The following is a 25,626-nucleotide window of genomic DNA, read 5'->3' on the forward strand; positions in this document are numbered from 1 at the left end:
TGTGGGGTGAGGGCTGCGAGGGCAGGGATGGACACGCAGCGCTGTGCTTCTGGGACCCTTCTCCCGGCTGGGGTCACCTTACAGTGCCCGGCCCGAGGCCCACAGGGGTTCAGGGGTTGATGCTGTGGCTGCTCCCTAATGGGCAGCCCTGGGAGCCCAATATTTGAAAGGGATCTCAGCCTGCAGGGAGGCAGCATTAACCCCTTTTTGGAGCAGGAGCCAGTTCTCCTGCCAGGGAAGCACCTTGGGAGCAGCTCAAGGGCTTTGTAGAGGATTTGGCCTCATCTCCTACCTGCCTGTGGCCAGTGTGAGGCCTCGGGCTGTGTGCCAGGGGCTGCCTGGGGTGGGGAGCACAGGGGCATCACAGGGAGTGTCCCCATGCAGCAGTGGGCTCCTGGCCCAGCGAGCTGAATCCTCCCTGCAGCCCTGCACAAGCTGCAGGATTTGCAGAAGTTGCCTGGGAGTTGCAGTCAGGGCTCAACCCCTCCTGGGGGATCTGCAGAAATAGTGGGAATGCTTTATTTTCAGGTTTTAAACGTGTGATGTAACATTTTGCTTCTCTTTGAAAGGGGGGGTTGAGTTGGTAAACGATTGTTCCCTGCAAGCACAAATGTATTTTGTTTGTTGTAATTAAAATGTTTTAATGAGACAACCATAAAATCAACCATTAATTATTTTTTTTCAAACACTTCTTCTTCCTTTTGAGCTAGGTCTATTTAGAAATAGTTTAGAGAGTAGCCTGCAGTTTTATTCTTTCTGTGGTATTATACACAGGAGTGGAGAAGTCATTTATAAATAATTACACAATGTTTTGGGTCTTTGGGTTTGTATAATATATCAAAGCGATTAGTACATGCATTGTTCCATTGTAAATGGGTTTTTTTCCTTCCTTTCAGTTTCACTTGCCTTGTCTTCTATCTAAACCTTTTTCGTGAAATCCTTTGTCTTCCTCATTCTTTTAGCTTGTTACAGTGCAGGGACATTCTTCTTATTCAAACACTCACAGCATGAGCAAAGAAAGCTACTTCTGTCGCATCTTAAGTTTTACCATAACTTTCTGGCATTTTCTTTTCTTCCAATTTTCCCAGACTACTGATAGGGTAATGAAGAATTATAACATACATCAATTATTGGTGCTCACGGTGTATTATGCTTCTGAATTCAAGGGGAGATAAAGAGAAAAAAAAAAAAAAGTGCCACTTTCTGTGGTTTTGAGGCACATGAGAGAGGACTCGGCGCAGATTATTTATAACATCTTTCTGAGCATCAATTATGTTTGACTCCTACAGCCACTTCCTTGTCCCACTGGTTTTATGGCCAGAGGAGTCATTTTTGTGTGTGGTAGCTGTGGCATTTAACTTGTTTCTTTTATGAGGAGCCCAAACAATGCATCTTCAGGCCAAACAATCTATCTCCTTGAATAATAGCCCAAATGTCACTCAAGAGCTCAGGGCTGGGAAATGTGTGATCATGGTAAAGGACCATGCAAAGAAAGCGTGGAGACAGAGGGGCTTGTGGGGTCCCTGTGGGGCTCCCCAGCATGGGAACCCCCGGGGAGAGGGGCTGGACCTGGGGTGGGGTGCAGGTGCCTGGGAGTGCAACTGACTGCACAAAGTTTCAACCACTCTAATCCAAGTTCTCCAATAAAAAGGGCCAAACCCTCCTGGTGTGGTCATGTTGCTGGGGCACACTCGCTGCCTGGCCCTTCCCCAGTCTCCTGGCTACCACATTAACTGGGAGAAATGAGATTGGGATGTCACCTCTGAGAAACGAGCCCTTTCCTCCCGCACCTATACCGTGCAAGAGATTTTTCAGCTCTTCTTTTTCCCCTTTCACCTTCTCCCCCCAACAACTGTCCCTATTTTGTTGATTTATATTTTGCTTATTGAAACTAGAATACTTATCCTAAAAGAAAGGGACAAAATTCACTGACTGCCCTGCAGGAGAAATCCCCCCACCACATCCAAACCAGGAAGCTTAACTACATGCTCAGGGTTTTGTTTTATTTTCTATCTTCCACATCAATAATTCTGCTTAGGAGGGGCAAAGACAACCTGAAAGATTTAAGCACCATAATGTGGAGGTGAGATTGAGCCTGAACTCTGGGGGGCTCTGGGGTGTCCCCCAGCTCTGGGGTCCCGTTTGGCTCAGGATGCAGCCCTGCAGGAGGGGAGGATGGCTCAGAGCGCTGCGGGGTGAGGATTTGCTGCCATTTGCATAGCAGGTGTTGGGTCCCGGGCCATTCTTCCTTAAGGGAGTTTTAATACGGGATAAATTACTGGGAATTAGGAGGAGGCAGGCGACAAGAAAAGAGTCTTCTCCTGACCTTGGCAGGCGAATTGGAGAGAATGGCTATAAAAAGGAAGAAAACCCAAATGCAGAAGCTTCTGCTCCCACCCAGGGAATTTGGGGTACACAGCCCCTGGGCAGGGGAGCTCTCCCCAACTTCTCCTGAAATGGAGGTTTGGACTCAGGAACGCAATAATCCCAGGACAGAAATACGATTACTGGCCCGAGGATCTTTGATTGAGTAGGTCTGGAAGGGGAGTTTAAAATGTTAATCCCTGTCATAATCCCTTCTCTGGCTTTGTACGGACAAGGGTTGCACCCGAAGGGAATTGCCTGCTTCCTTCCCCAGGATTTGGGGTGGGAGGGCAAGGCTGGGGAGCAGCCCCCCCATGGATGGGCCACACAGACACGTGTCCCACATGTGCACCCAGCCACGTCCCCACGTCCCCTGCACCCTCAGATGTGTGCAGAACCAGTCACACACATGCACACGTGCAGCTCCTGTGATGATGCTGATTTTAGATACATATGCACTTCTGCACACAGAATAGGAGAGGAAGGCTGGGTCACTTGCACTACCAGGGAGCCTTGATCAAAATTCCCTGTCACACCTCACACACTGCTCTGCCCCAGCAATTAGAGCACAATGTACATAAAAGAAAATTCAGATACTTCACGTGGTTTTAAGTGCAGAGCCATTTTGAAGTGCATCCACTTCCAGGCTGTTGGGGCAGGTAGGAAAGGTTTTTCTCTAAAGGGACATCAGTATGAAATCATCCAGATGTCTTTCACCTCAAAAGAAAACTGGATGTATTGCATACACAAATAGAGGCAATCTATAGTAAAGGATTATATCAGTGAGGAAGAAGCTGACAATTCCTCAAGTAAAAAAAAAAAAACAAAACCAGGTGAATTCACCCCAAAAGAGATGTGAGGGCTAGGCAGGGACCTGACAGTGCTTGCAGGAGCCTCAGAGCCTGGGCAAAGCAGGCAGGTGGGAAAGGAGAGGAGACAGCTCCAGCCAACAGTTTGGGCTCAGGGTCCTGCACCCTGACCCCAGGGATGACCCTTTGGGGCGCAGGTCCTGCCACCCTGGCCATGAGAGGGACAAGGGTGACACCCCAAGGCTCAGTGCTGCAAATTCGGCCATGCAGGGACAAGGCTTTGCATCTCAGCATGAGCTACATAAGGTGTAGAATTGCCCTGCTTTCTGGAATTTAAAGGAACCCTTTGCACTGACTTAAATGGCCTCTGGTTATCCATTTAACTTACCATTTATGTTACTATTACATGTGCAATACAGCCCTTAAAGGTCCCATTTTCCAGGGACAAACCCACAGGTATGAACAGCTGAAATTCCAGTCTGAATTCAACCCCTTATTAGTGAAAGCAGCTGTGAAGGTGAGGGAGTCCATCTTGCTCTGCACCATGCTCACAGCATCTCTTTATGAGCATCTCTCTTAGCAGCTCTTTATGATAATGCCTCCAGGTATAAAGAGAAAAGAAGAGAAAAATAATAGTGTTAAACTGCAAGCCCTTGAAAACTCTCAGGCAGCATTTGGGTCCAAACTGCTGGCTCTGCTGGCACCAGTACAAAATGGTGCAGCTGAACTGGGCAGAAAGTGGGAAGGAAAAATTCTCCAGGAAGACACTTGAGGTACTGTGTTTTATGCCTGGAGTGGGACTGTGGAAGATCAGGGGATGCAGCTAAGTCTGGCTCACAGTTAAGTGGAAAGAATAGTTTTCAAGGTATATATTAGCCCTTACAGTCCCTGAACATTTGTCTGCTAGTGCAACTCTAGGTTCTAGGCCTGCTAATACATATTTTGGAATAGCTTGAAGGAGTAAAATGCGAAGTAAATACAAAGTACTAGTTCTAGTATTCAGGAATTCAGTATTCAGGAAATTAGACAATGGAGCAGCATGATTAAGGGAAAGCAAATGCTGTCCTAGGTGAAGTTTTTTTCCCCTTGGGGCTGGATGCACTTCCACAATAAGAAGCTCCTTTGAAACAAGTGCAGGGCTAATGAGGGGAGACAAGTTTGGCTGACATGTTTCTGCTGGGCCTCTGGTGAGGGGATGCAGCTTTCTCTTCCAATTTAAGCATGTAGTAAATTGTGTTAAAATAGCTAATTATAAACAAAGAAGTGAATGTACTTCTTCTTAAACCCAAGGCATAAAACCCAAGGCATTTTTTCCTTCACCTCACGTTTAATGCATGGCAGGTCTTGAGCTGTTTCTATTCTAGAATAAACAGAATATAGAGATGTTTTCTCTGGAGCTGGTGCAGCTTCACTTCTCCAAAGCAGCTGTTGGAGTTAGTCAGGGCTCTGCTTCTCTTACCCCACTGTGCAAACAGGAGAGGATCCAATTAGACTGAAAAATCGGTGAGAAATATCTTTCACTAGATTACTTTCTATTTCTTGTCTTGTGGGCCTTGTGTATATACAGCTGGTGCTATCCCAAGGAATGTTTTTTTCCTTTTCTTTATTTTTCCCCCAGAAACAAATAGGATATGGCTTGGATTTATTTTTATATCGTTCTCAGTGTTTGGTGTCATTTATCTTCATTAAACTGGGAATGACCCCAGACTCCTACCCCACAGATGACATGCCAGGTGCTGGGAATTTAGCTCTGTGGCTATGAACTCCAGCCACCATCTTCACCGGGAAAAAAAAAAAAAAAGGAAAAAAACCCCAGTTTTTCTGACTTGTAAGTGATGGGAATTGCCACAAGGTGTCAACCTCCACTAAGCTGCAGCTCGGAGCTGGATCTGCTCTCCAGTCAGTGGCCGGGATGGATTACCCTGTGCAGAGGCTCTGCTGGAAAACCCAGGCACCTGCTACAAGTAAGTGGGGAAATATCTCCTATAACACGGAAAAATTATTGTTTCCCATCCTTTATTTTTTTTATGGCTATTCTTAATTTCTATTTTATTTTTTTTTTTTTATTTTCCACAACAATCTTTAGCCAAATTCAGTGTTTCCCTTCGTCCTTTTCTCCTGACCCTAAAGGAACATTTCCCAAACATCATGACAAATCTGGTGTCTTTTTTTTTCCTTTAAAGCTGATATTTTGTAGAGCAGCATTTCAAGGCATCATTGTTTAGGATGTTCTGTGCAGTTGAAGTGCTGGGATTTTACCTTCTGGGCAGCCCAAACCTCTGTTTCCTCACAGGACCATTCACATGAGTGTTGGACTCGATGATTCTTGTGGGTCCCTTCCAACTCAGAATATTCTGTGTTTTTGTGCTCTCTTTGGGCATGCAGTGTGTGCTGGTCCTGTTTTCAGCCACGTTTCTCAAGCACCACTGCTTTCTGCAACAGCACTGTCCCAAGTGCCTTCAGGCTGAAAGCAACCCCAAGGATTTTTGCCTTTTTTTATTCCTTAACTCCTGCAGCCTTGGCTGAGCATAACGTAACTCGTGGGCTGGTGGCATCGCTCAGAGCCACACGTGATGATTTGACACTGGTTGCTATAATGAGGAACTGGATTTTCCTGGCAGAGCTGTTTCAGCTGTTGCACAAAAATGGAGAGTGAACACCCTGCTAGTCACTTACACTTTGAATTGGAGCGGTAGCACTTGGCAAACTGGTTCTTGCTGGGGAGAAGTGGGAATTGCTGGCTCAGGGAAGGAGCTGAGGAGCTCTGGGCTGGCTTGATTTTCCTGATGTGGTCACAGAAGTGATAATTCCGGAGAGATAAAAAACAGAAGTTGGAGCAAACCACAAGGAAATATGTAAATGGTGGAATGATGAAGGTAATAGAAATGGAGAAGTGTTTTTATGCAAGACAATTGAATGGTCAATAATGAGGTAAAAATGCTGAGGGGGTAAAGACAAAAGACATTTCTTCCAGGATTAGAACTGAGCTCAAAATTGCCAAGGCCTACTGGAAGTGGGGGGGTGGTGGTGGAAAGAAGCCTGTTGTAGAATTTCTTTTCCTTTAATAAGCTTCTTTTTCTGGGTGTCCTGAGTGTTCAGATGTAGCACACTTAGTGCCTAGTAACCCAACAAAGCTTTGATTGGTGCCTCTGCAGAAAGATTTTCTTTTCCTTGCAGGTTTCTAACCATGAAAAAAACCCTGAGATCAGTTGCTTCAGAATCCTTAATTAAACACAACAAAGAAGAGCAATTAGAGCTGTGTTTTCCTCTTGTCATCCAGCAAATCTCGCAAACCTCAAAACCCTTTTCCTCCTCCAAGATTTATGATGGGAATAAATCATAATTATTCCTGTAATTATCAGCCTTAAGTGAACTTGAACAGGATTATTTTTTTTTTCCCCTTGGAGGAGGTTCTGAAACCTATTCAAGAGGAATTCACTAACATCCTTTACTGAGCAGGAGGAAAACCAAAAGCTCAGGCGTGGTGATTTTGCAGGCCTTGGCTGCCTGCCTCCTCTCCTGTCACTTCGTGTCACGTCACCGCTCCCTGCCGGGTCCTGCGTGCCGGGAGCTGCTCCTGTTGGGCTGGATGCCCTCCATGTGTGTCGTCAGAGCAGCCCAAAGAGCTACAGCACAAACAGGCAAAAGAGGAGAGAAAAACCAAAGGGATTTGAGCACTTCAGTGTGGGAATCCAGGGCTTCCCTCTGGCTGCCCTGGCAGGTCTGGGACCCTGGCAGGGGTCAGGAACCCCCCTGGACAGAGCCCCCAGAGACACTGGCTGTGATCTCTGTCCATGGAAAAGAGTTTTCAATCTTACAGGATGAATTACAAGCTCTGAGTGTTTGATATAAGTAATAATTAAGTGTGGCACGGGTGCAAAAGTAAAATTTTAGGATTCTAGATAAGGGGTGCAAAGGGGACAAGATGGAGGAAATTGGGTGTGCCTTGTCCTTTTTCTCCTTCTTCATGCCCTCCATGTTTCACTGTGGTGTTGGCATTTTTCTGTTGGTTCAGGCTGGGGACACACTGTCCAACGTAGGTGACAGATATTGGCACGTTATTGTAAATCCAGCACAGGTAGTTTGTGGTATTTAATGTTTGTACCATCCCACTGAGGGCAGAGCCCCACACGCTGCCCTGCAGGACAGAGCTGCGGCAGGGCAGCAGAACATGTTAGAGATAAACAGAATAAACAACCTTGAAACCAGCACAGACCAATTATGGCTTCTGCTTTGGCAGTGGGGCAGAAAGACAGAGACTTTCTACAATCTCGGGATCATCAATACCTCAGATTCTGACACTTCTGAGCTTGGTGACAGGACCAGAAATGCAGCCTGTTCCTGGGTGTTCAGAGAATAAACTCTCCTGTGTGTTACACGCCTGCAGGCATTTCCTCCAGGGATGCAGGCTTCGTGCTGCTGGTTGGATGGAGCTGTGCTGGTACCCACAAAAGGGAGGGAGCAAGTTCTCCACTTCAGGCACTGAAGGTGATAGTGTGCATGGGTGGGTTTGGCTGCTGGGAGGTCAAACCTGAGGACAAGATGGCAATGCAACACCAGAGCAATGGCAACCACACAGGGTCCTGGGCTTGCTGGAGAGCAGGTGACAGGAGGGAGAACCTCTGGGCAAGAAAACCGTATTGGTCAGAAACGCCTGGTGTTTTTAAAGGATTTGGGGCAGGTGTTTTGGGAATGAGTCTGTCCTGAGTTGTGCTGCAATCCAGTTTCCCATGCTGATGTGATGGACGTGGCTCCTGTAGACAGAGCAGCCAGGTGTTCTGTTTTCCCTTAGTGCACAAGCTCCAAATTAATGAGATAATACGAGGCAGCGAGCCTCTGAGCAGGCTTCCCAAAACCACAGATGCTTTGCCTTTTTTCTTTTTTTCTTTTCTTTTCTTTTTTTAAGAAAAATCTTTGGAGGTGTTTCCTAAACCAAATTCAATAGTTGAGGTTTTTCTTGTGGAGCTGGGGAAGAGCATTCCCAGCAACAGCAGTGCAATGAGCAGGCTCCAAACTGATTTATAATGCAGAAAGCTGTGGAGGTGTCCCTTGGCTGACTGAGAAGGTTTTTGGTTGCCACTAGATGTCCTTTCAGCCCTGCTTTCCCCACTGCTCCTTCAGAACAGTCATCTGGGCTGGGATTTGATGGCCATGGCCAAGGAGCTGCTGGACACCGAAGTGCTGGTGAGAGAAAGGAAGGGGCCTGAATCCCAGGCTGCTGGGGCCTCCCAACCATCATTTTGATCTCACTGGGCCTTGCCTCAAGCAGTGCTGGCTCATAGAAATGCTCAAAACCCAACTTCTGGATCTGCACTGTACTGGATATTAAATACTTTAATACTTGTAGCAAGACTCAGGGACTGTTCCTGTAGCACTGGTGGATGGCAGAGGTGATGGGCCAAGGAAAAGCCTTGGAGGGTAAAAAGGATGGTGACCCCATTTAATTCAGGTCTTCAGCTTTCTCTCTATGAAATAGTAGTTCAAAAGTATCTTTGCAGGCATATTCCATAGAGATGCAGGTATGTGTCATCAGAAAGCACAGCAAAAAATGTTGTGAGATTTTCCAAGTTGCCTGGATGCCAGGATTTTGAAAACAATTCATATTTCTGTAGGGTATGTATTGATATCTACAAGCACCAGTGGTCACTCTGAGCACCTGGAGCTGCTTGCAAATGCAGCTGCATCCACTGTCTCTCAGGCAATAGCAATCCCTGTTGCTATTCTGGGTAAAGGAATTAGAGGAGATCTTTGCCAGAAATGTGTGCTGGTTACAAGGATATCTGGAGGCTCATGGGGTGCAGCCTTTCTAGGCAAACAAGGAATTTCCAGGAAACACTTGGCTCTTTGTGGTTTAGGATCAGAGAGAAATCAATGACTAACAGACACAGAGTTTCTGATAGAACAAACCCAGAGTTATTGAGCATTGCAAACAGCAATCCTCAAAAATACCTGTATTTTCAGTTGTGACCATGCACACCCCAACCCACTGAAGGGAACAAACTGAACAACAAATCCCAGCATGAGTGCCAGGCATGGAAGACTTACAGAATGCCCTGGCATGACCTTGGTGCAGTCAGGACTATCAAAATGGGCTGTCCATCCTCCCAGATCTCAAGCCCAACCTCAGCCCTAACCATCTTATCTTTTCCCAAAGGTGCTGAACAACCAGGAGTAAGTGAGGTCTTCAGCTGCTGGGCACATCTGGATTTCAGTGCTTCAGTTTTGAAAACTAGCTTTGGAGGGAAAATACCCCAAATGTGACTGGAGCTTCCTTTGACTTAAGGAGAAGTGTGTTTGGAGAGCGCAAGGGCTCTCTGTCTGGGCTTGTATAGAACCTGTTAAGTGATGTCAGGGTGCACAGAGGCCCTCTACCCTTGAACAGGCACAGCTCCCTGGCTCTGGATCTCAGTGGGATGGTGAATCCTGGGGACAGTAACGTTTTTATTCACATTTGTTCCTATTCTCTAGAAATGTGGGCCCAGAAGGGACCCAACTCTGCTGTTGAATTAGCTCAGAGAGCATTTGTGTTGCTGTAACACTGCCTTCAACTTCCCCCTCAGGTCTCAGGAGTGACCAGTGCAAACCCCCAGCCCCATCAATGACTTTGCCGTCGACCCCCACGTTTGCTCCCCCAGCCCTGATAATGCTTTGTTGGTGTGGGAGCAGCACTTCCACCACATGGACGTGCTCAGGAAAGGTCCTCATGTGTGACACTGTCTGGTGTGGCCTCGTGCCTCCATTTAGGGAGCCTGTGGGAGCTGGGGCACAGCAGGAGCTGCTGAGAGCCATCTCACACAGAGCACCAAGCAGCCCTCGTTTCTTAATAAACTTTTTTGGCCATCGCTGACCTAGACCATATATGAACAAGTGCAAAGCAAGTGGTGAAAGGCTCTGTGTAACATTGCTAATCCCACGAAGTGCTCTCGCTGAAAAGGCCAGGCAGGTCTCCGTGCTATTGTGTCCTCTCACTGCAGCTGCTTGGGGAGCCTGTGCCTTTATTAAAATAAAATCTAATAGAGCTGGTTTGGAATGGGTGCAGCCTGTGGGCACCCAGGGCCCAGGGGAAGGATGGGGAGTGTGAGCAGGGCTCCAGTGCAGGGCTGGGTGCTCCTGCACAGTGCCAGGGAGCAGATTTGCAGGCTGGATTTGCAGTTACCTGCTGCCCTCTTTGGAGGCTCTGGGATGGGTTCACACACTTGTGGTGCAGCAAGTAAAGGAGCTGTGGGGTCCGTGTGTCCTGCTGCTGTACCCCAGGATGAAGCAAGGCTCCTGCTTCCCCTGCAAATGTTCAGACCCTTGGGAAGGTAAATTGGGAGCTGGGGAGCAGTCATGGCTGGCTGGTGTGTGCTCAGACCATACGTCAGCAGCTTCACTTTCCATCTGAGAGCACAAATGTATGGTCTGTGTGTGAGGGGGGCTGCACTGAGGGTCTCCTGCTGCTTCACAGCCTGAAATCTGCTGGGGAAAACAAAACCAAACCTCAAGATTGCAGACAAATCTTTGTGGAGGAAGTACCTACGTAAACATATGTATATTATATTTATTTAAATGCTTTAGCAGAGATGTTTCAGTCTGAGGGAAAGTGGCTGATGCTTTGTGTGTGGCAGTTACCTTCTGATGCAGCATTTCCCTTTACAACTGCATATCAGGGACAGCAAGGGATTCTCCTCTTGTTCCTGGAAAATTCACAACACTGCCTGGAGATGCAGGCTTACAGGCTTGGCAAAACCAGCCCAGAGTCAGTTTTTTCTCTTTAAGTTTTTAGTTCTTGTTCCTGAGTGTTGTTTTATTCAAAGGATTTTAGATTAAAGGAAATAAAATATTGAAACCAGCAACTTTTTGTTGCTTGTGTTTTTTAATTGGTTTGTGATTTTGTTTTTTTGTTTTGGTTGTTTTTTTTTTTTTTTTTTTAGTCTTCCTTTCTGGGAAGTAGAAAAAATTGCAATTTATTTTCTCTGTGCTTAGTGCTTAGTTTCTACTGATGCTGGTTGTTTTGGTCTGGCAGATGAACCTGGAGCTAAATTGTTTGTACATGCTCTGTCCTGTGAGGTATGAGCCAGTGAGTCCTGTGCTTGGGCAGTCAGAGCTGTGCACAGCATTCCCAGTGGATTTAACCATCTCTTATGCAACCAGATCAAAATTTTCCCAGGAAATATATTGCCCGGTAGTCACTAAATAAAATGAAATATTTTTTGAAATCAAATCTTCTCAAGGTAAAACTACAGGTTTTGTGAAAATGTGACTCAAGAAAGGAGAGAGGCGCCTTGGCTCAATCTCAGCTCTGGGTTTCCTCAGAGATTGGGTTCAGATGCTCAGCCAGAAACAGCCCCTTATGGTTGATATCCCCAGAGATTTAATTTCTTTAATACCCTGAGATATTTCTCAATATTTTTACTCATAGATATCTGTAACTTGGTCTTCATCATTTTGCAGAATAAGAAACTACTTTGAAATCCTCTTTCTCCTCCACTTCTGGCAGGTGCTTATCTCAGTAATTTAGGCTATATATAGATATAGTATGTTGATTTTTCCCCCTATTTTGTCTGTCTGAACTAAAGGAATAAACAGGAATCCCTGAGGCCAGGCATTGCCCTGTTCTGCAGGATGAGGCTGCTGTCACTGTGTTCGTGCTGATCCCAGGAGCAGCCCCAGTGCAGCTGCCCCAGCACAGCTGGGAGCGGGCAGGAAGGCCAGCAGGGCTGTTCAGGGAGCACCAGGAGCTTTTCATGTGTTTAAACTCTTGCTGGCTTTGCCACCCAAGCTGTTGCCTTCCTTTTATCTGGGGAGGATGGAGTGTTTGCACTTGGGTGCAAAGTTGTTCCCTGTGGGCGAGGGCAGAAACTGGGCAGGAAGAGGAGGTGGTGGCTCACAGGTTTTTTTGCCTGACTTTTGTTGTGTGACCGTCCCTAATCTAACCCAGATCTCATCCAAATCACTTTTTATGTGGTTTTCTGTGAACTGAAGTTGTTGATTTATGTTTACTTAACACAACACTAACAGTGGTTAGAGGCAAATGGCATTGCCCTTCTTTATGTCACAGCATTCCTCGGTGTTTGGCTAAAGTCCAAATCCTAAAATGAGAAAGGAAAGGAAATTGTACTGGAATAACGTTTTCTAATTCCAGTGTCATCAAGATGTCCTGTCTCTAATCAGCTTCTCTGATCTACTTTTCTCCCCCCAACAAAAACAATTCAGCTACCAAGTGATTGAAAGTGGTGGGAGTTCCTTGCTGGCTTAAGGAAAATTGCACACAATTGTAACATTTCTTTTTAAACATTTTTTTATTACTGTTTTTCATTTGTCTTAGAAAGAAATATGAAATCTGCATGCAACTTTCTAAATATTTCAAACATTTAAATAGCATATGATAATTTAGCAGTACAGTACATTATACAGCGAGATAATACAGGGAGACTTCCTATAGTGTATTTACAAATGAAAAGGTAGTTTTGTTATAATAAAAAGAGGAATGCACTGCTTAACATTGAAGTATTACATTCAAAATAATGAATATGTTGTATTGTGACTAAAACATACATAGGTATTTATATGTTTGCCCTATCATATTTTTCATAAAAATGTACCTTTTAAAGGCTTTTTTTGTTGTTGCTACAAATCTAGGAAAACATACACAATAGTCCTGAAGCTTAAGATGTCTCAGTACTGAAGCCACAAACTTTCTTTAAGTGCTTCAGGTGGAAAAAAATACACATTTTCTTAGTAATAAAAATGAGTTAGAAATGCTTTCTAATGCATGAGAGGTTAAATGGAGATACAGGGCGCTTCGCCTTGCAGCAAGACCTCAAGTCCATGAAAGAAGAGGTACGCGAGTGATGCTCACGCTCACTTGACGAGGTGCTGAGGGACCTCACTTCTGCAGGTACAGCCACAGCATTTCAGTGGCATTTTCCCCAGCAAACTCGTCTTTGGTCCCTGCTCTGCCTGGCTGAGCTGGAGGCTGCAGACACGAGCAGCAGCCCCAGCCCGAAGCTTTGCCAGTGCCAGGGGTGAGGGCCGTGGCTGTACAACACCGTCACAAACAGTTCTGTCTGCCTAGTGGGCTTATAAAGCCCGATTGCAATCATAGTGAAGTATGAATGAATAATAATTAAAACCAAAAAACTCCCAAAAGTACTTCTTTAAAACGAAAAGCATGTGTTTTCCTAACTTCAGTACAGAGCAGACGGGTATGAAATCAGAAGTGCAACAGATGCTTGTGAAATCTGGAAGCCTTTTGCATACGGCTATAAAATGTAAAAACTGACCCTTGGTAAAAAGTGCTTTATAATAATATAGAATTTGTGTCTTATGTCTGCGAGAGAGAAATAATCTTCTGTAGAGCTCAGTCCTATGCCAGCCGAGGGAGTCCACTCCATTCCTTGTACCACTTTCTCTTATTCTTCATAAACCCTAAAGAAAAGAAGAGCCGAGTGTTTAAATTAGGAATTTAAAAACTCCATTTCAAATAACAATAATAAATAATAACAACACAAAAATAGTAAAACCCCAAAAACCAGATTTTTAGCCTGTGCCTGAGTAATTTGGAAAAAAAGTTCTTGACTTCAGCAGTCACCAGATTGCTACTTATATCCATAAAGCATCTGGGAGGAGTGTTGCACTTTGACACTGTCACATCTTAGAGGCATGTGGGGAGTGACAAACTCCACCACAATTATCTGCGTAAATAACATGAAGAAATCCGCATCTACTAATTCTCTTTAAATGCTGGAAAATCCCTATCTCAGGTACAAATGTTGAAGTTTATAATGAACTGTATATAGACAATACATTCACAATATCTGTTTGCAATAATATTATTCTCTTTCATTTTTCTGGATTATTTCCTGACAGCTCAACTTGATGGGCTTGTCTGTCTGTGTGTTTCCTGAGGGCACAAGCCTGGGGCTGGGCAGCCTTCATCATTAATGATGGCCTTATGTTAAAAAAAAAAAAAAAAAAAAAAAAAAAGAAACAGAAGAAGAGTGTAAATGTGTGGTTATGCAATCGCCAGGGCTTCCCCACGTGCTCTGTTTGTGAAGCAGATGCAGGGAGCTGGCAGGAATTCGGGGGGATGGCCAGGGGCTTGCTGTGCCCTGGCATGGCCTGAGGCACCACCGGGGCCGATTGCTGGCACCCTTGGACCCGCAGGGAGAGGAGCCTGCTGCTCCCTGGCCTTACTTGAGCTCATTTTGGGGAGCAAGTTCCCCACCAAATGAGGAGGATGAGGGTTTGATGGATCTGTACTGGGCATGAAGGCTCTGTCTTGTCTGTAGCTGGAGGTATGGCAGGAGTTGGGCTGCTCCCCTTAATTATAGATGGGGACAGACATCACCACTGGCCATCAAAAATTCATGTCTCATTCTCTGCCTTCTGCCTATGACTTAGAAAAAACCCCAACCCTCTTTACAAAGAAGAAGCTGTCAGATTTTTATCAGAAAATTATCATTTTTCTGGGAATTACATGCTAGTTAAAATTGGCAAATACCTGCGTCATTAAGTATTGATGATGAAGTGGTGTGATTGAGGTGTGGGACTTTTTCCATCTCTCCTGACTGCTTTTCTCGTGACTGTGTGAAAGTAGTCTAGCTTTTCATCTTGGATTTTTACCCGTAGAAGGGAGATGAGTGTATGTAAATAACTGAGAACGTCAGATGATGAATATTTTAACCAAAAATAATTACTATTTCTAGTCAGAACGGCCTAATGCCAAAATAGAAGCAAGAAGTGCGTGCGGCAGGAAATAATTAATAGCAAGAACACCCATTTAAATTTGTAATTTTGGTAACGAAATGCATCCTCTGTGCTGGATGGAGCATTTGCCAGCGTGTGCATTTTCCCGTTTTTTTCTACCTCTGAATGCTGCTGGTTGCCTGATTTTTCTCCAAGATCCTCCCCCATTTTCAGCAAGCTGGGACTCACCTGCCTTTCTCCTTCCATACCCGGTACCACTTGAGCAGCCTCACGGTGTTCTGGCGCTTGGGGTTGAGGCAGTGCTGCTGCTCCCCCCGGACCCGTGTCCACAGTGTCACACTGCAAGGCAAGGGACAGGTCACAGGGATGTGACAATGCCCCCTGCTCCACCCCGTGCCAGGGGCTCGCCCAGCGGGGCAGGGTAAGGGTTTTCCAGCTCTGTGCTGTATGGCACAGAGATAAACTCAGATATTTTGAGTTTGCTGGGTAAGGTCAGAGCAGCTGCTCTCCCTCAGTGCAGGGCATTGAGGTTGTACCAGATGAAGACATTCCTGCTGGTTTTAATCAGTGGGTTTGCTCTGCCTAAGTGTTAGATATCATCTTCTGAGCCTAATTAATTTAATTAGGGCTCATTCGGGCAACCACAAGGACTTTGCTTGAGGAGACAGTTCCATTACACTCAACAATACTTCATCCAAGAGAAATGATCAGAACTGCTTCACTGTTTTTTTTTTTCCCTTAATTCTGTAATATTTTAAATGCTTGCACATGGCAGAGTGCTTGTGTGCCCAACAGCCACACTCTGAGCCTCAGCATCAGCCCTGGGGGCTCCAGCCTCTGATCACCTCCTGATCCTGCTCTCCTTGCAAGTTTGGGGTCCCCTTACTGTCAGGACCAAGAATGCTGGGAGACAAAATGTGGCAAAAGTCTTTTCATCATTTGAGGTTCCCTCCTGGAGGGCTCAGTGAGGCTGCCACAACTGAGGTGACATGAGGGATCTGGAGCTGGGTCTCAACAGGACAGGTTTCCAGAAACATCAAGACCACCCCACTTTTGTGGCTCAAAATTGAGCAGTTTTCTGGTTTTCTTTTTACTTTTGTCATTAAAAAAAACCCCAGACAACATCCAAAAACCAACCCACAATGACAATTTGTATTCTAATTAATAATTTTCTGGAAATACCATCCATAACAGGGAAAACCAGTCATTGGTTTAACTAAAACCCTATAGTGGAATTAATTAAATGCTGCCAGAGACGTGAATATAATGATGGCAGAAACCCAGAAATACCTGTGTATACTGGAGGTTCAGAAAGGAAGACAAAATGCCTTGCAGACTTTCCCATATCACCCTCCTGGTGCCTCACAAATTAATATGTGCTGCTTACATGAACTGAACTGAGTGGAATCTCACCACAATTCCAATTTGAAGTTTTACAAGGTGTTCAACTAGGTTTTTCCATTCAATTAACCTTCCTCCCTGCTCCTTTTTCTGCTTCATCTTCAGCTAAGATCACAAAATGTTAAGGTGTAATTTCCAGGTTGTTTTCTGGGAGGATGTGGAGTTTCCCCCAATGCATGGGAAAGCAGTGAGCCTTTAATGGCTGCAGGTATCAGAAAGGGAAGGCTCAATGCTAAAAACTATGGACTAGCTCTGTTCTAAGGGTGTCCTCAGCCAACTCCTCTGAGAGGAGTGTGTGCTTCAGAAGGGGAGTTCTCCTGTAGCTTTGAATGATGTGAGTTTTAAGGGATTTGAGGACAGAGCAGGGTTTCTCCATGCAGCAGCCACCTCAGCTGTGCTGTCTGCACTGGCTGATCCAGACCTTGACTTGCATTTCTCTCTTCTGACAGACAACAGAGGATATTTCCAGAAAGTGATGGACAAGCTGAATTGCAGGAGAGGAGCAGAAACACCTCTGAAAAGCTGCAAGCCCTACATTTGCACCAGGAGCAGTGAAGAACACTCTGCATTTACCCGACTGCAGTGTCAGCAGGAAGAGATCCATGGTTTGCCTCTCAGGTGAACTGGCTCTTTCCTCAGGCTGAGATGCATTGCTTTGACATCACACGTAGGTTTTCTGCTTTGCTTCTGGAGGATGGACAGCAGAAATGTTCCCAAGGCAGCCCCATGGTCCTCTGCCATTCTCAGAAGTCCCTGATGGATGCAAGGTTTGGTGGCAGCATGTTTGGGCACCCTGAGACGACCTGGACCTGCTTTTGGGGATGCTGGTCTGACAAATGTAAGGGAATGTGCCTAAGAGGTGCTGTGGGAGCTTCTGCCTGAGTGAGCAGTTGCCTGGATGTGCTGCAAGAAGAGCTTGAGAGAGGTGGAGAATGGATGAAGCACAAGAACTTATACCTCCAGTAAGATTCCTCCAGTGGGATTTGCCCCTTTTGCTGCCCAGGGCTTGGTGGCTGGAGCTTTCACCCTGGTGTCTGAGTGTCCCTGTGCCAAAATTCTCCCCAGTATGTCCATGCCTCCAGGGCAGTGATAAACACCCCAAGTCAATCTGTGACCCCAGCACCCTGTGTCCCACATATCTCATCTGCAGGGATGGAGGGGCTGCACCTCTGCCTACAAATTCCCTGTCTCCATGGCCTCAGGGATCCTGGCTCTGGTCCTTTCATCCCAGGCTGGTGTGGGAACTGCCTTTACTGCCCCTGGAGAAAGGCACTGCTGGGAGCTATTTCCCATCAGCTCTCAGCCTGACGTATCCCCACACTCTGGCATGGGGCAAAACATGGCTGGTGTGTTTCAGAACATTTCAGGTAGAAGGAGTTAAACTTCCCTCCTGTTTTCTTCTGCTTCCCCTCATTCCAGGAAACAGATACACTCACAATTACTGCTATGTACCATGAATCTTGATAGGTTTTGACTAGGCTGAGGAGTCAGTTTAACTGTCTCCTACCCTGTGGCACAGCTCTGCTGGGGGTTATGGCCAAAACCTCCCTAACTGCACCCCCCATACCCACTGTTTCTCATTCCAACATAATTTATATCATGTTTCTGCTATATGAGAGCTTTTAAAGAGGCAGAAGGGGAGGCAGCTTTAACAACACATTTTGGATGATCACTGCAGCAACAAAATCTCAGTTTCAGGAATTTGGTTCCTCTGTGTCGTGTCCAGAGACTCTCGGATAAATTGGTTCCCAGAATATTAATTTCAGTGCTTTCAGTGCTGAGTTCAGGCTGCATCAGGGTAGCTGGAAAAGTGATGATGGCAGCGGGTTTGCCCTGCCTGCCTCACAGACATCCCCAGTGATGAGACAGTGATGGGACAGTTCTGTCCCAGCAGCTGCTGCAAACCCTGGGCAACCCTCAGCCTTGAATAGTATTGCTCAATCTCTGCCCTGTCAGGCTGGAAAAGCAATAGCTTTCTTGCTTTCCCAGATTTCTGATTGAAAGCAAAATGTTGCATTAATGAGATTTATTTCATACCCCCTGGTCACCATCTGCTTTTGGGCAAATAACTGGAGTGGGATGCCAAGAGTTAGTGTCCCTCTATGACATCACTTTACTATTGAAGGGTCAAAGCAAACAGAGTTAAGCTGTGAGGAGCTGATTCAGGCAGGGCTGCTCTGCAAGAATTTTTCTGTTCAGGTCACGATCAGCTGGTTTGGGCTTCAAAGGTGTGGGTGTGACGTTCCCTGAGCTCAGCGCTGCTCACAGCGATGCTGCTCTGGCTCTGGAGGAAGCCTGAGGAACCTTGAATCTCCGTTCCTTCTCCAGACCCTCTGCTGAGCCGGGTGAGCCAGTTCCATGTGGGCAGTCCGTGGTGTCTCCCGTGGTATTTGTGCCAGGGGGACGGTGCCCGGCCCCGTGGGCACGACAGGGTGCTGGAGGGGCTGTGCAGCCTGCAGGGATCCGTGGGGAAGCGACTGCCAAGGATGCTGGATCAAATCAGCCCTTAGTGTCCTGGGCTGTGGCTGGTCTTCGGACACTTTCCCCCCCTCTAAGGTGGCTCGGTGCAGTTCTTTTGGGCTATCTGCCCTTCTGGCTCTTATCTGGCTGCATCATGAGCTGCGTGAATGGTGCTTTGTTGGGGGAATCTTATGATATCCAAACAGGACAGGAAAAAAGCCAAACCCACCCATATTTAAAATGTAAAAAAACCCTCAATTTTTAGCCAGTTATGTAAAAAGCCCTGTACCTTCCTCAGCTCGGTTACCCACTACATCAGTTTGAGATTTCACAGCAGCATTGGTCCTGACTTGCACGGACACTGCGAGGAAAGAATTTTATTACATGCTGAGTAACCCCAGCAGGTAAAGGCGATCCCTCTGGTACAATGCAGACTGGGGTAACTCTTCCTTTCAGAAACCACCACGGACCAAACTGTGCTCATACTTATTCTGCATGCTCAGAATAACTTGAGTAAATAGTTCTGAGTGTTGTATCAGGCAGCTTGGAGTAGAATTTTCCCCTATTTTCACTTGAATTAATGATAATCTTTTTACTGCTACCCATTCTGGAAATACATATTTGATTTAAAAAAATTGTGTCAAAAATGATACCTGGGATTTTGGTCAGAATTGCACTTTTTTTTTTTTTTTTTATTTTAAATCTGATGCAGCAAATTGCTATGCCCAGAAATTAGCATGCCAGGGCATGAGGAAAACAAAGAACAAAGAAGGAACTTGCAGATAAGGTGAAGCAGTTCAGCTGACAGGGAAACAGAAAGCAATAAATGAAGGAAAACTTACATAATCATCTCTTCCACGCAAAATGGGTACCTCGGTTTTATTTCCAGCTTTCGTACATTAGAGAATCTTATTTTAGGACCTTTTCTTGAACATTTGCACTTCACGCCTACAAGAGAAAGCATTTTCTCATGCGCCTGCAAAGCTTCCTGCATACCAAGCGTCCCTTCCCCTCCAGCCTGTGTGCATCCAGGAAAACTTCAATTTGCTCTTTCAAGCCTTGGTGGGAAAATATGACTTTTTAAAATGTTGCTGATCTTAAAAAGAGATTTTTTTTCTTTGGCATATCCCAGGAAAAGGTAATGACTCTCCGGGAAATATGTTTTAAAGCACCACGTATGCTCTGGGACTTTGTAAATAGCAGATTTTTAAAAGTGTACCTGCTGTGATTAAATATAATAGTATTTAACAAAAGGAAATGAAAGAGTCAGAACTCGCTTTAAAGTGAGCAAGCAAGTGCATGTCTGGGCTACTTTCATTCGCTTGTGTCTCACTTGGACTTTGTAGGACTTTGAGTCATTTCTCCTTGCATGGGAGCCGTGGTGCAGTCATAGCCAGACAAAAGCTGAGCATTTTTTAACCATCATTTTTGTGCACAGCAGAAAAGGCAGACCGTGCCACCACCTCACACCCAACTCTGCTCTATTTGCCCTGAAAACCACCCTCAGTTTCAGAGGAGATGTTTGACCTCTATTCCTGAATAACGAAGTACATGGCATGACGTGCCCCACTGTGAATTCTCTGCCTTGCACTGAAGGCACAAATGAAGACACAACTTCATCCCCTGTATTTTACCTCTCCTTCACCTTTACCTAACTTGCAGCTCCCTTACTCACAGATTCCATACACCACACCTTTCCACCGTGCAAGGGATAGCTCGACCCAAACCAGGTCTATTAAGACACAAACACAAATTACCGCAAAAGAGATTTAGATGGGAATAAGCAGAATAAACCGCTTTACCTTCCGCGCTGGCTAAGCACATCGCGATGCAGAGCAGGAGCAGAGCTGCCGTCAGGAGCTTCATTGTGAGCCAGCAGGTACCCGAGGAGACGCCGGGGGTTGGTGTGTGTGGGGCTGGGGTCCGTGGCCCCGGTGCCGCTGTCCGGGGCTGGTCACGGAGGGGCGCGGAGCGGCTCCCGGCGGAGCGGCGGCGGCGCTGCCTGCGCTCTGCCGCTGCCGCGCCTTCTCCTGCTTTAAAGCGGCTCCGCTGCCCTCGCTGCACTCATTAATATGCACAGCAACTCCACGGCTCCCTCCGCTTCCTCAGCCCGCCGGGGAGGGGGGGACCGGCACCCCGGGGGGAACATCCCCCATCCCCGCCCCGAACATCCCGCAGGGAGCGCAGCCGGTGGGGCGGCTGCTTCTGCCCCTGCCCAGCTGGGACCTTCCCCATCAGCGGAGGGCTGCTGGCGAGGGTGATGTGTGTATTTGTATGAATGGGGCTGCTAGCTGAAAACCATCACTTGTGAGCGCTCCAGGGATGCCCGCGCTCCGCGGAAATTCCCATGCACCTTGGAAATAAGATTTGAAGAAGTCTCACCTGGGAAGGGGTGTCACCTTTTGCCACAGATCGACTTAAATATTAATTTTTATGGCTTTAACGGGCTTCTAAATCTAAAGGAAAGTTCAGTGAATCAAATGGGGAAATATATTCCTAAAAGCGTTGTTAGGTGGGTTTAGCGTGTGGAAGGTTTCAGGAAATAAGCTCGGTTTATCGTTGCTTTAATGAACATTCGAACGATATTCTGCTCCGTGAAGAACGGGGTAGCAACACGCAGGAACTTCATGGATGTAAATAGATGTTCCTCCTGCCTTGAAGAGTCAGTTTCTGATTTCAGAAACAGCTAAAAGAGCGTCTTCAAATCCAGATTCCAGATTTTTATCTAAATGAAACGGGTGGAGATCAGAGTGGGGTCTAATCGCTCCCACAGCAGCGTACTCCAAACGCCTCTGCGGGTCCGCGGCTCCCCCCAGCCCCGCTCCCAGCCCCGCTGCCCGCTCGCACACCCATCCCCGGGACCAGAACCGCAACCAGCCGCCCTGCCAGCCCCGGCAGCGCCTGGGGAGGACTCGCCACGCACTCCCAGCTCCACTTGCATTTTAAGTTTCCCACATGGCTCCGTTCCTGCCGGCTCCCATTGGCAGCGGCCATCCCGCCGCGTTCCCGGCCGGGCTGCTGGCAGGCTGCGAGCACAGCCCTACCACACACAGGCTGCACGTTGTGCCGGCAGCTGCAGCGCTCTGGCCCCGGCTCCATGCGGGACGTGATGCCGGCAACAGCCCGCCCTGCCCTGCCCTGCCTGCTCTGCCCTGCCCTGCCCTGCCTAGTCCTGCCCTGCCCTGCCCTGCCCTGCCTGCCCTGCCCTGCCCTGCCCTGCCTGCCCGCCCCGCCTGCATTGCTCTGCCTGCCCTGCCCATCCTGCCCTGCCCGCTGTGCCCTGCCCACTCTGCCTGCTTTGCCTTCTTTGCCTGCACTGCCTGCCCTGCCCTGCCCTGCCCTGCCTGCTCTGCCTGCCCTGCCCTGCCTGCATTGCTCTGCCTGCCCTCTGTGCCTTGCCCTGCCCTCTGTGCCTTGCCCTGCCCTGCCTGCCCTGCCTGCTTTGCCTTCTTTGCCTGCACTGCCTGCTCTGCCCTGCCTTTACCCTGCTTTTGCCCTTCCCTTCCCACCCTGCCCTGCCCTGCCTTGCCCGTTCTGCCCTGCCTTTACCCTGCTTTTGCCCTGCCCTTCCCACCCTGCCCTGCCCTGCCTTTGCGCTGCCTTTGCCCTGCCTGCCATGGGGGAGCACCGGGGACAAGGCTGGGGGCACTGGCTGACGTGGCATGGAGCTTTTGGGGTGAAAGGCCTGGTTTGGGGTTGTGAGGCTGCTGCTGGTACAGTGGAGTGGAGGGGGAAGGTATGATACAGTTTCTGTTGTGCTTTCGGTATTTTTGCTGCACAACTCCAGCCCAGCTCCAGCAGCTCTCACTGTGCCCTGCTAGGAATGGTTTGTGGGCTGTGTTATTAAATGCCAACAGGACTCAAGAAAGAGGTTTGTTCCAGAACCTGGGATGAAAACAGGCAGCTGAGGTATGAAGGTCTCAGTTCAAACCTTTCAAATAAATTCCCAATTTCTTACACAAAAAACAAACCCCAAAACCCAATAAATAAATAAATATATAAATAAAAACAACCCACAAAAACTCACCCCAAAACCCAAGGAGAGTACAAAAGGCTTTCAGAATACTCTCAGCCGGTGGTGAAGATGCTCATTGGGCACAGGGGAGAATTGGCTGAAAAGCACCCACATCCAGAGCTGTAATCCTTCCCTGCTGCATTTTAGGGTAATTCCCTCCTTGCAGCTTTCTCTGCACTGTGTGCAGGAAAAACCTCAGGGAAAGTTGTGGTAAGGAAAAATCTTTTTCCCTCCCCCTCTGCTAATAAGAATTTGGGTGCAGCTTTAGCTGACGGCAATTTGAACTTTCCCCAAACTCGGGAACTCGTGTACAGGCTGGAGTAAAATTAAAGGAAATTCTCGTGCTTTCCACAAGTGAATCCCATCTTTTTGTATGACTCTTCTTATGCTGAAAGAGCCAAGTTTATTAAGTATGGAGTAAGGAAACTGCTGTTTCAGTTCCAACTTTCATGTAGAAATGAATGTATTCGAGGTGTGTGTACACATATGGTGATTCTCACCGTGTGCCTGAGTAGTTGCGTCTTTATGCCAAGCACTGTTTTTGACAGTAATTATTTTTGAGAGCTCAAAGGTGCCTCTTGCCTGGTGTGACAGATTTTGGTGGCCACGTACAGCTGTCTCTGACACCTGCTCTATCTTAAAATGACAATCACAGAAGAAGTTTTAGCAAATTATTTGAGTAAAAAGAAACAGATATAGAATTCACTAGAGTCCTATCCCAAAAGAAACTCTGATAATTCAGATATATTTTCTTTATGCAATCATATGCTGAGTTGCTCAGCAAACACTGGGGTGCCTGGGGTATCTCCAGCAGACCTGCTAAGCCCCACAAATGTGTTTTGATGAGCAGCCAGTGCTCCACAGGCTGTGGAGGGCTGGCCAGGTGAGCACAGGGCAAGCGGCTGAAGCATCCCTTTCAGACCTCACAAAGCCACCCAGTCACAGAGTAATTGATCAGGGCTTGGGTTTTGCCCCACACAAAGGAAGTGTTTCAGAGCAGACACAGTCACCAGGGTCCTGCTGTTGTCCTCAGCTCTGCAGATGGGACATGCTCAGAGAGCCGTGTGTCCCCAGGGAGCATCACTGTACCTGTGCACAGAGCGTGTCACCTGCTCCGTCTGGCTAATTAGAGGGGCATTGTTGCTGCTGAAAGGACTCTCATTTCATCTCATCCTCTGATCTTTTCAGGTCTCTGCCCCAGCATAAGGCTCTCTAGAAAACCAAGGCTGAAGCCCGGCTTTGCCTCTGAGGATGAGACCCAGAGGGACCAGAGGTGATCTGTCACCCTGAAAGGGTGATTTGTGAAACGGAGGGCATGGATGAGTGGTCGTCTCCTCCTACATAAGAAAGAAGAGTTTTAGCAAAGGGACTACCATTTGAAGCAAAATCCTCACCATTTTTATCCACCTGGAAGCTGAAATCATACACTGTTGAGCGCAAAGTGTAGCTGAGCTGGAGCAAAATATTTATGCTTGTAGACATGGGGAGAATCCCCAAATGCACGCTGCCCTTTGAAGGTGGAGCTACTGGAATGGGGCAGTTCACTCCCAAAATAAATAGTTGTGGTGGCAAAATGGGGGAGCTCCAGAAGAGCTGTTAAATCTGCCAGGGCAAGGACATTTGTGTCTCTGTGCCCATGCCCTGACCTGACCTTAGGTGAGGCTTTTCCTCCTGCTGGGAGTGTACACAGCTTCTTAAGCCAGCACACACAGTGTCCTTTAGGTGCTCATCTGCATCCCAGGGACCAGGATGCACACTGTTCCAGTCATCCCCATTGCTAGAGATGTTTCAGTGTTCAGCTGCCTTTGGTTATGCTGGTTATTTCAAGCACAGGGCAATCTGTGGTTTGGATTAACTGTCCTTCCAAATATCGTAGTGTTTCATAGAGGGAAGATGAAGGTGCTCGTCATGGTGAGAAATCTTTGCAAAATGGCCATGAAACAGAAGCTACTTATTGCTGTTGAGGCAAACTGTGAATGGCTCATCTGAGTTTAATGTCTAAGAATATCCCTATCAGTTCTTCAAGGAGAAGATTAAACATTAGAACTGAAGTGGCAAAATCCCTGCATATCATGTCAGGAATTTGGAGGAGGAATTAATGCTCACTAGAAATTTCAGCATTAAGGTAGAGGTGTACAGATGTGATGTGTGTTGTATGCATTTTTTTTTTTTTTTCTAGGTGCTGCACTTCCTTTTTTATGCCTTTTTGGTGCTGTAACCATGCTGTGTGAGCCCTCAGCCCTTGCAACAGAGGAAATATAAAACTCAGTTCCAAGCTTGAAGTCAGGGGTGAATTGCCTCAGGTTTTGGGAGGCTGTTGCAAGCCTGCTCCCATTGTGCTGAACTTAGTGGAGGATGTGTTGCAGCCTGTGGTCAAGCCCATGTTTTCACCTCTAGTCTAAATGACATTTTTCTTTCCTCAATAGCCCTGAACAGTAGTTGTGTCATCATTGCATGTATTTATCTATCATAAGTTGAAAGGCAAAGTTTTGGATTTCATCTTTGGTCTCTGGAAAGATGAAACATATTTCAGGGAAAACAGCTGTGTTCCCTTCTGTGGAGTTTCACAATGGATGAATTCTGCAAAATAAGGCTTGCATTGTTGTTGCAGTCACTGTGTTCTTTTGATTTTTTATTTTTATTTTTATTTCCATAATGAGATTAAATTCTAGACACTACTTCTTCCCTTGGGAATAGTTTTAAGGCAGCTCTCTTCCTCAACCTAAATTATTCACCGAGGAGGATTTTTTTGCTGAAATGAGAACAAGGAGGTTGGATCTGGGACTGTTGTCATAGCTTGGAGCTCTTTGAAGCTCTTTGTCATGAATCATTAAAAAGGGCTGCAATAAAATGGCAAAAGGGAGAACTGTCTCCTTGTGTATGTGA

At 46.8% G+C, this 25,626-nt stretch overlaps 1 protein-coding gene and 1 long non-coding RNA gene across 2 annotated transcripts in view; one reads left to right on the forward strand and one right to left on the reverse strand.

The window, feature by feature from the left end:
- The first annotated feature begins 5,024 nt into the window (after positions 1-5,024).
- LOC140685005 (uncharacterized) overlaps positions 5,025-25,626 on the forward strand; it is a 35,061-nt gene continuing 14,459 nt past the window's right edge. The window contains exons 1-2 of the long non-coding RNA XR_012058100.1: positions 5,025-5,137; positions 16,715-16,883. This is a non-coding gene — a long non-coding RNA (uncharacterized lncRNA). The remainder of the gene's footprint in view (positions 5,138-16,714; positions 16,884-25,626) is intronic.
- CXCL14 (C-X-C motif chemokine ligand 14) lies at positions 12,436-20,851 on the reverse strand. The gene is made up of 4 exons (XM_002187305.7): positions 20,528-20,851; positions 19,568-19,673; positions 15,093-15,203; positions 12,436-13,583 (listed from the first exon to the last, which is right to left on the reverse strand). The coding sequence occupies exons 1-4, from the start codon at positions 20,589-20,591 to the stop codon at positions 13,568-13,570; spliced, it is 297 nt and encodes a 98-aa protein (XP_002187341.4). The 5' UTR covers positions 20,592-20,851; the 3' UTR covers positions 12,436-13,567.

The sequence above is a fragment of the Taeniopygia guttata genome, chromosome 13 (assembly GCF_048771995.1).
Source record: "Taeniopygia guttata chromosome 13, bTaeGut7.mat, whole genome shotgun sequence".
Taxonomy (NCBI): Eukaryota; Metazoa; Chordata; class Aves; order Passeriformes; family Estrildidae; genus Taeniopygia; species Taeniopygia guttata.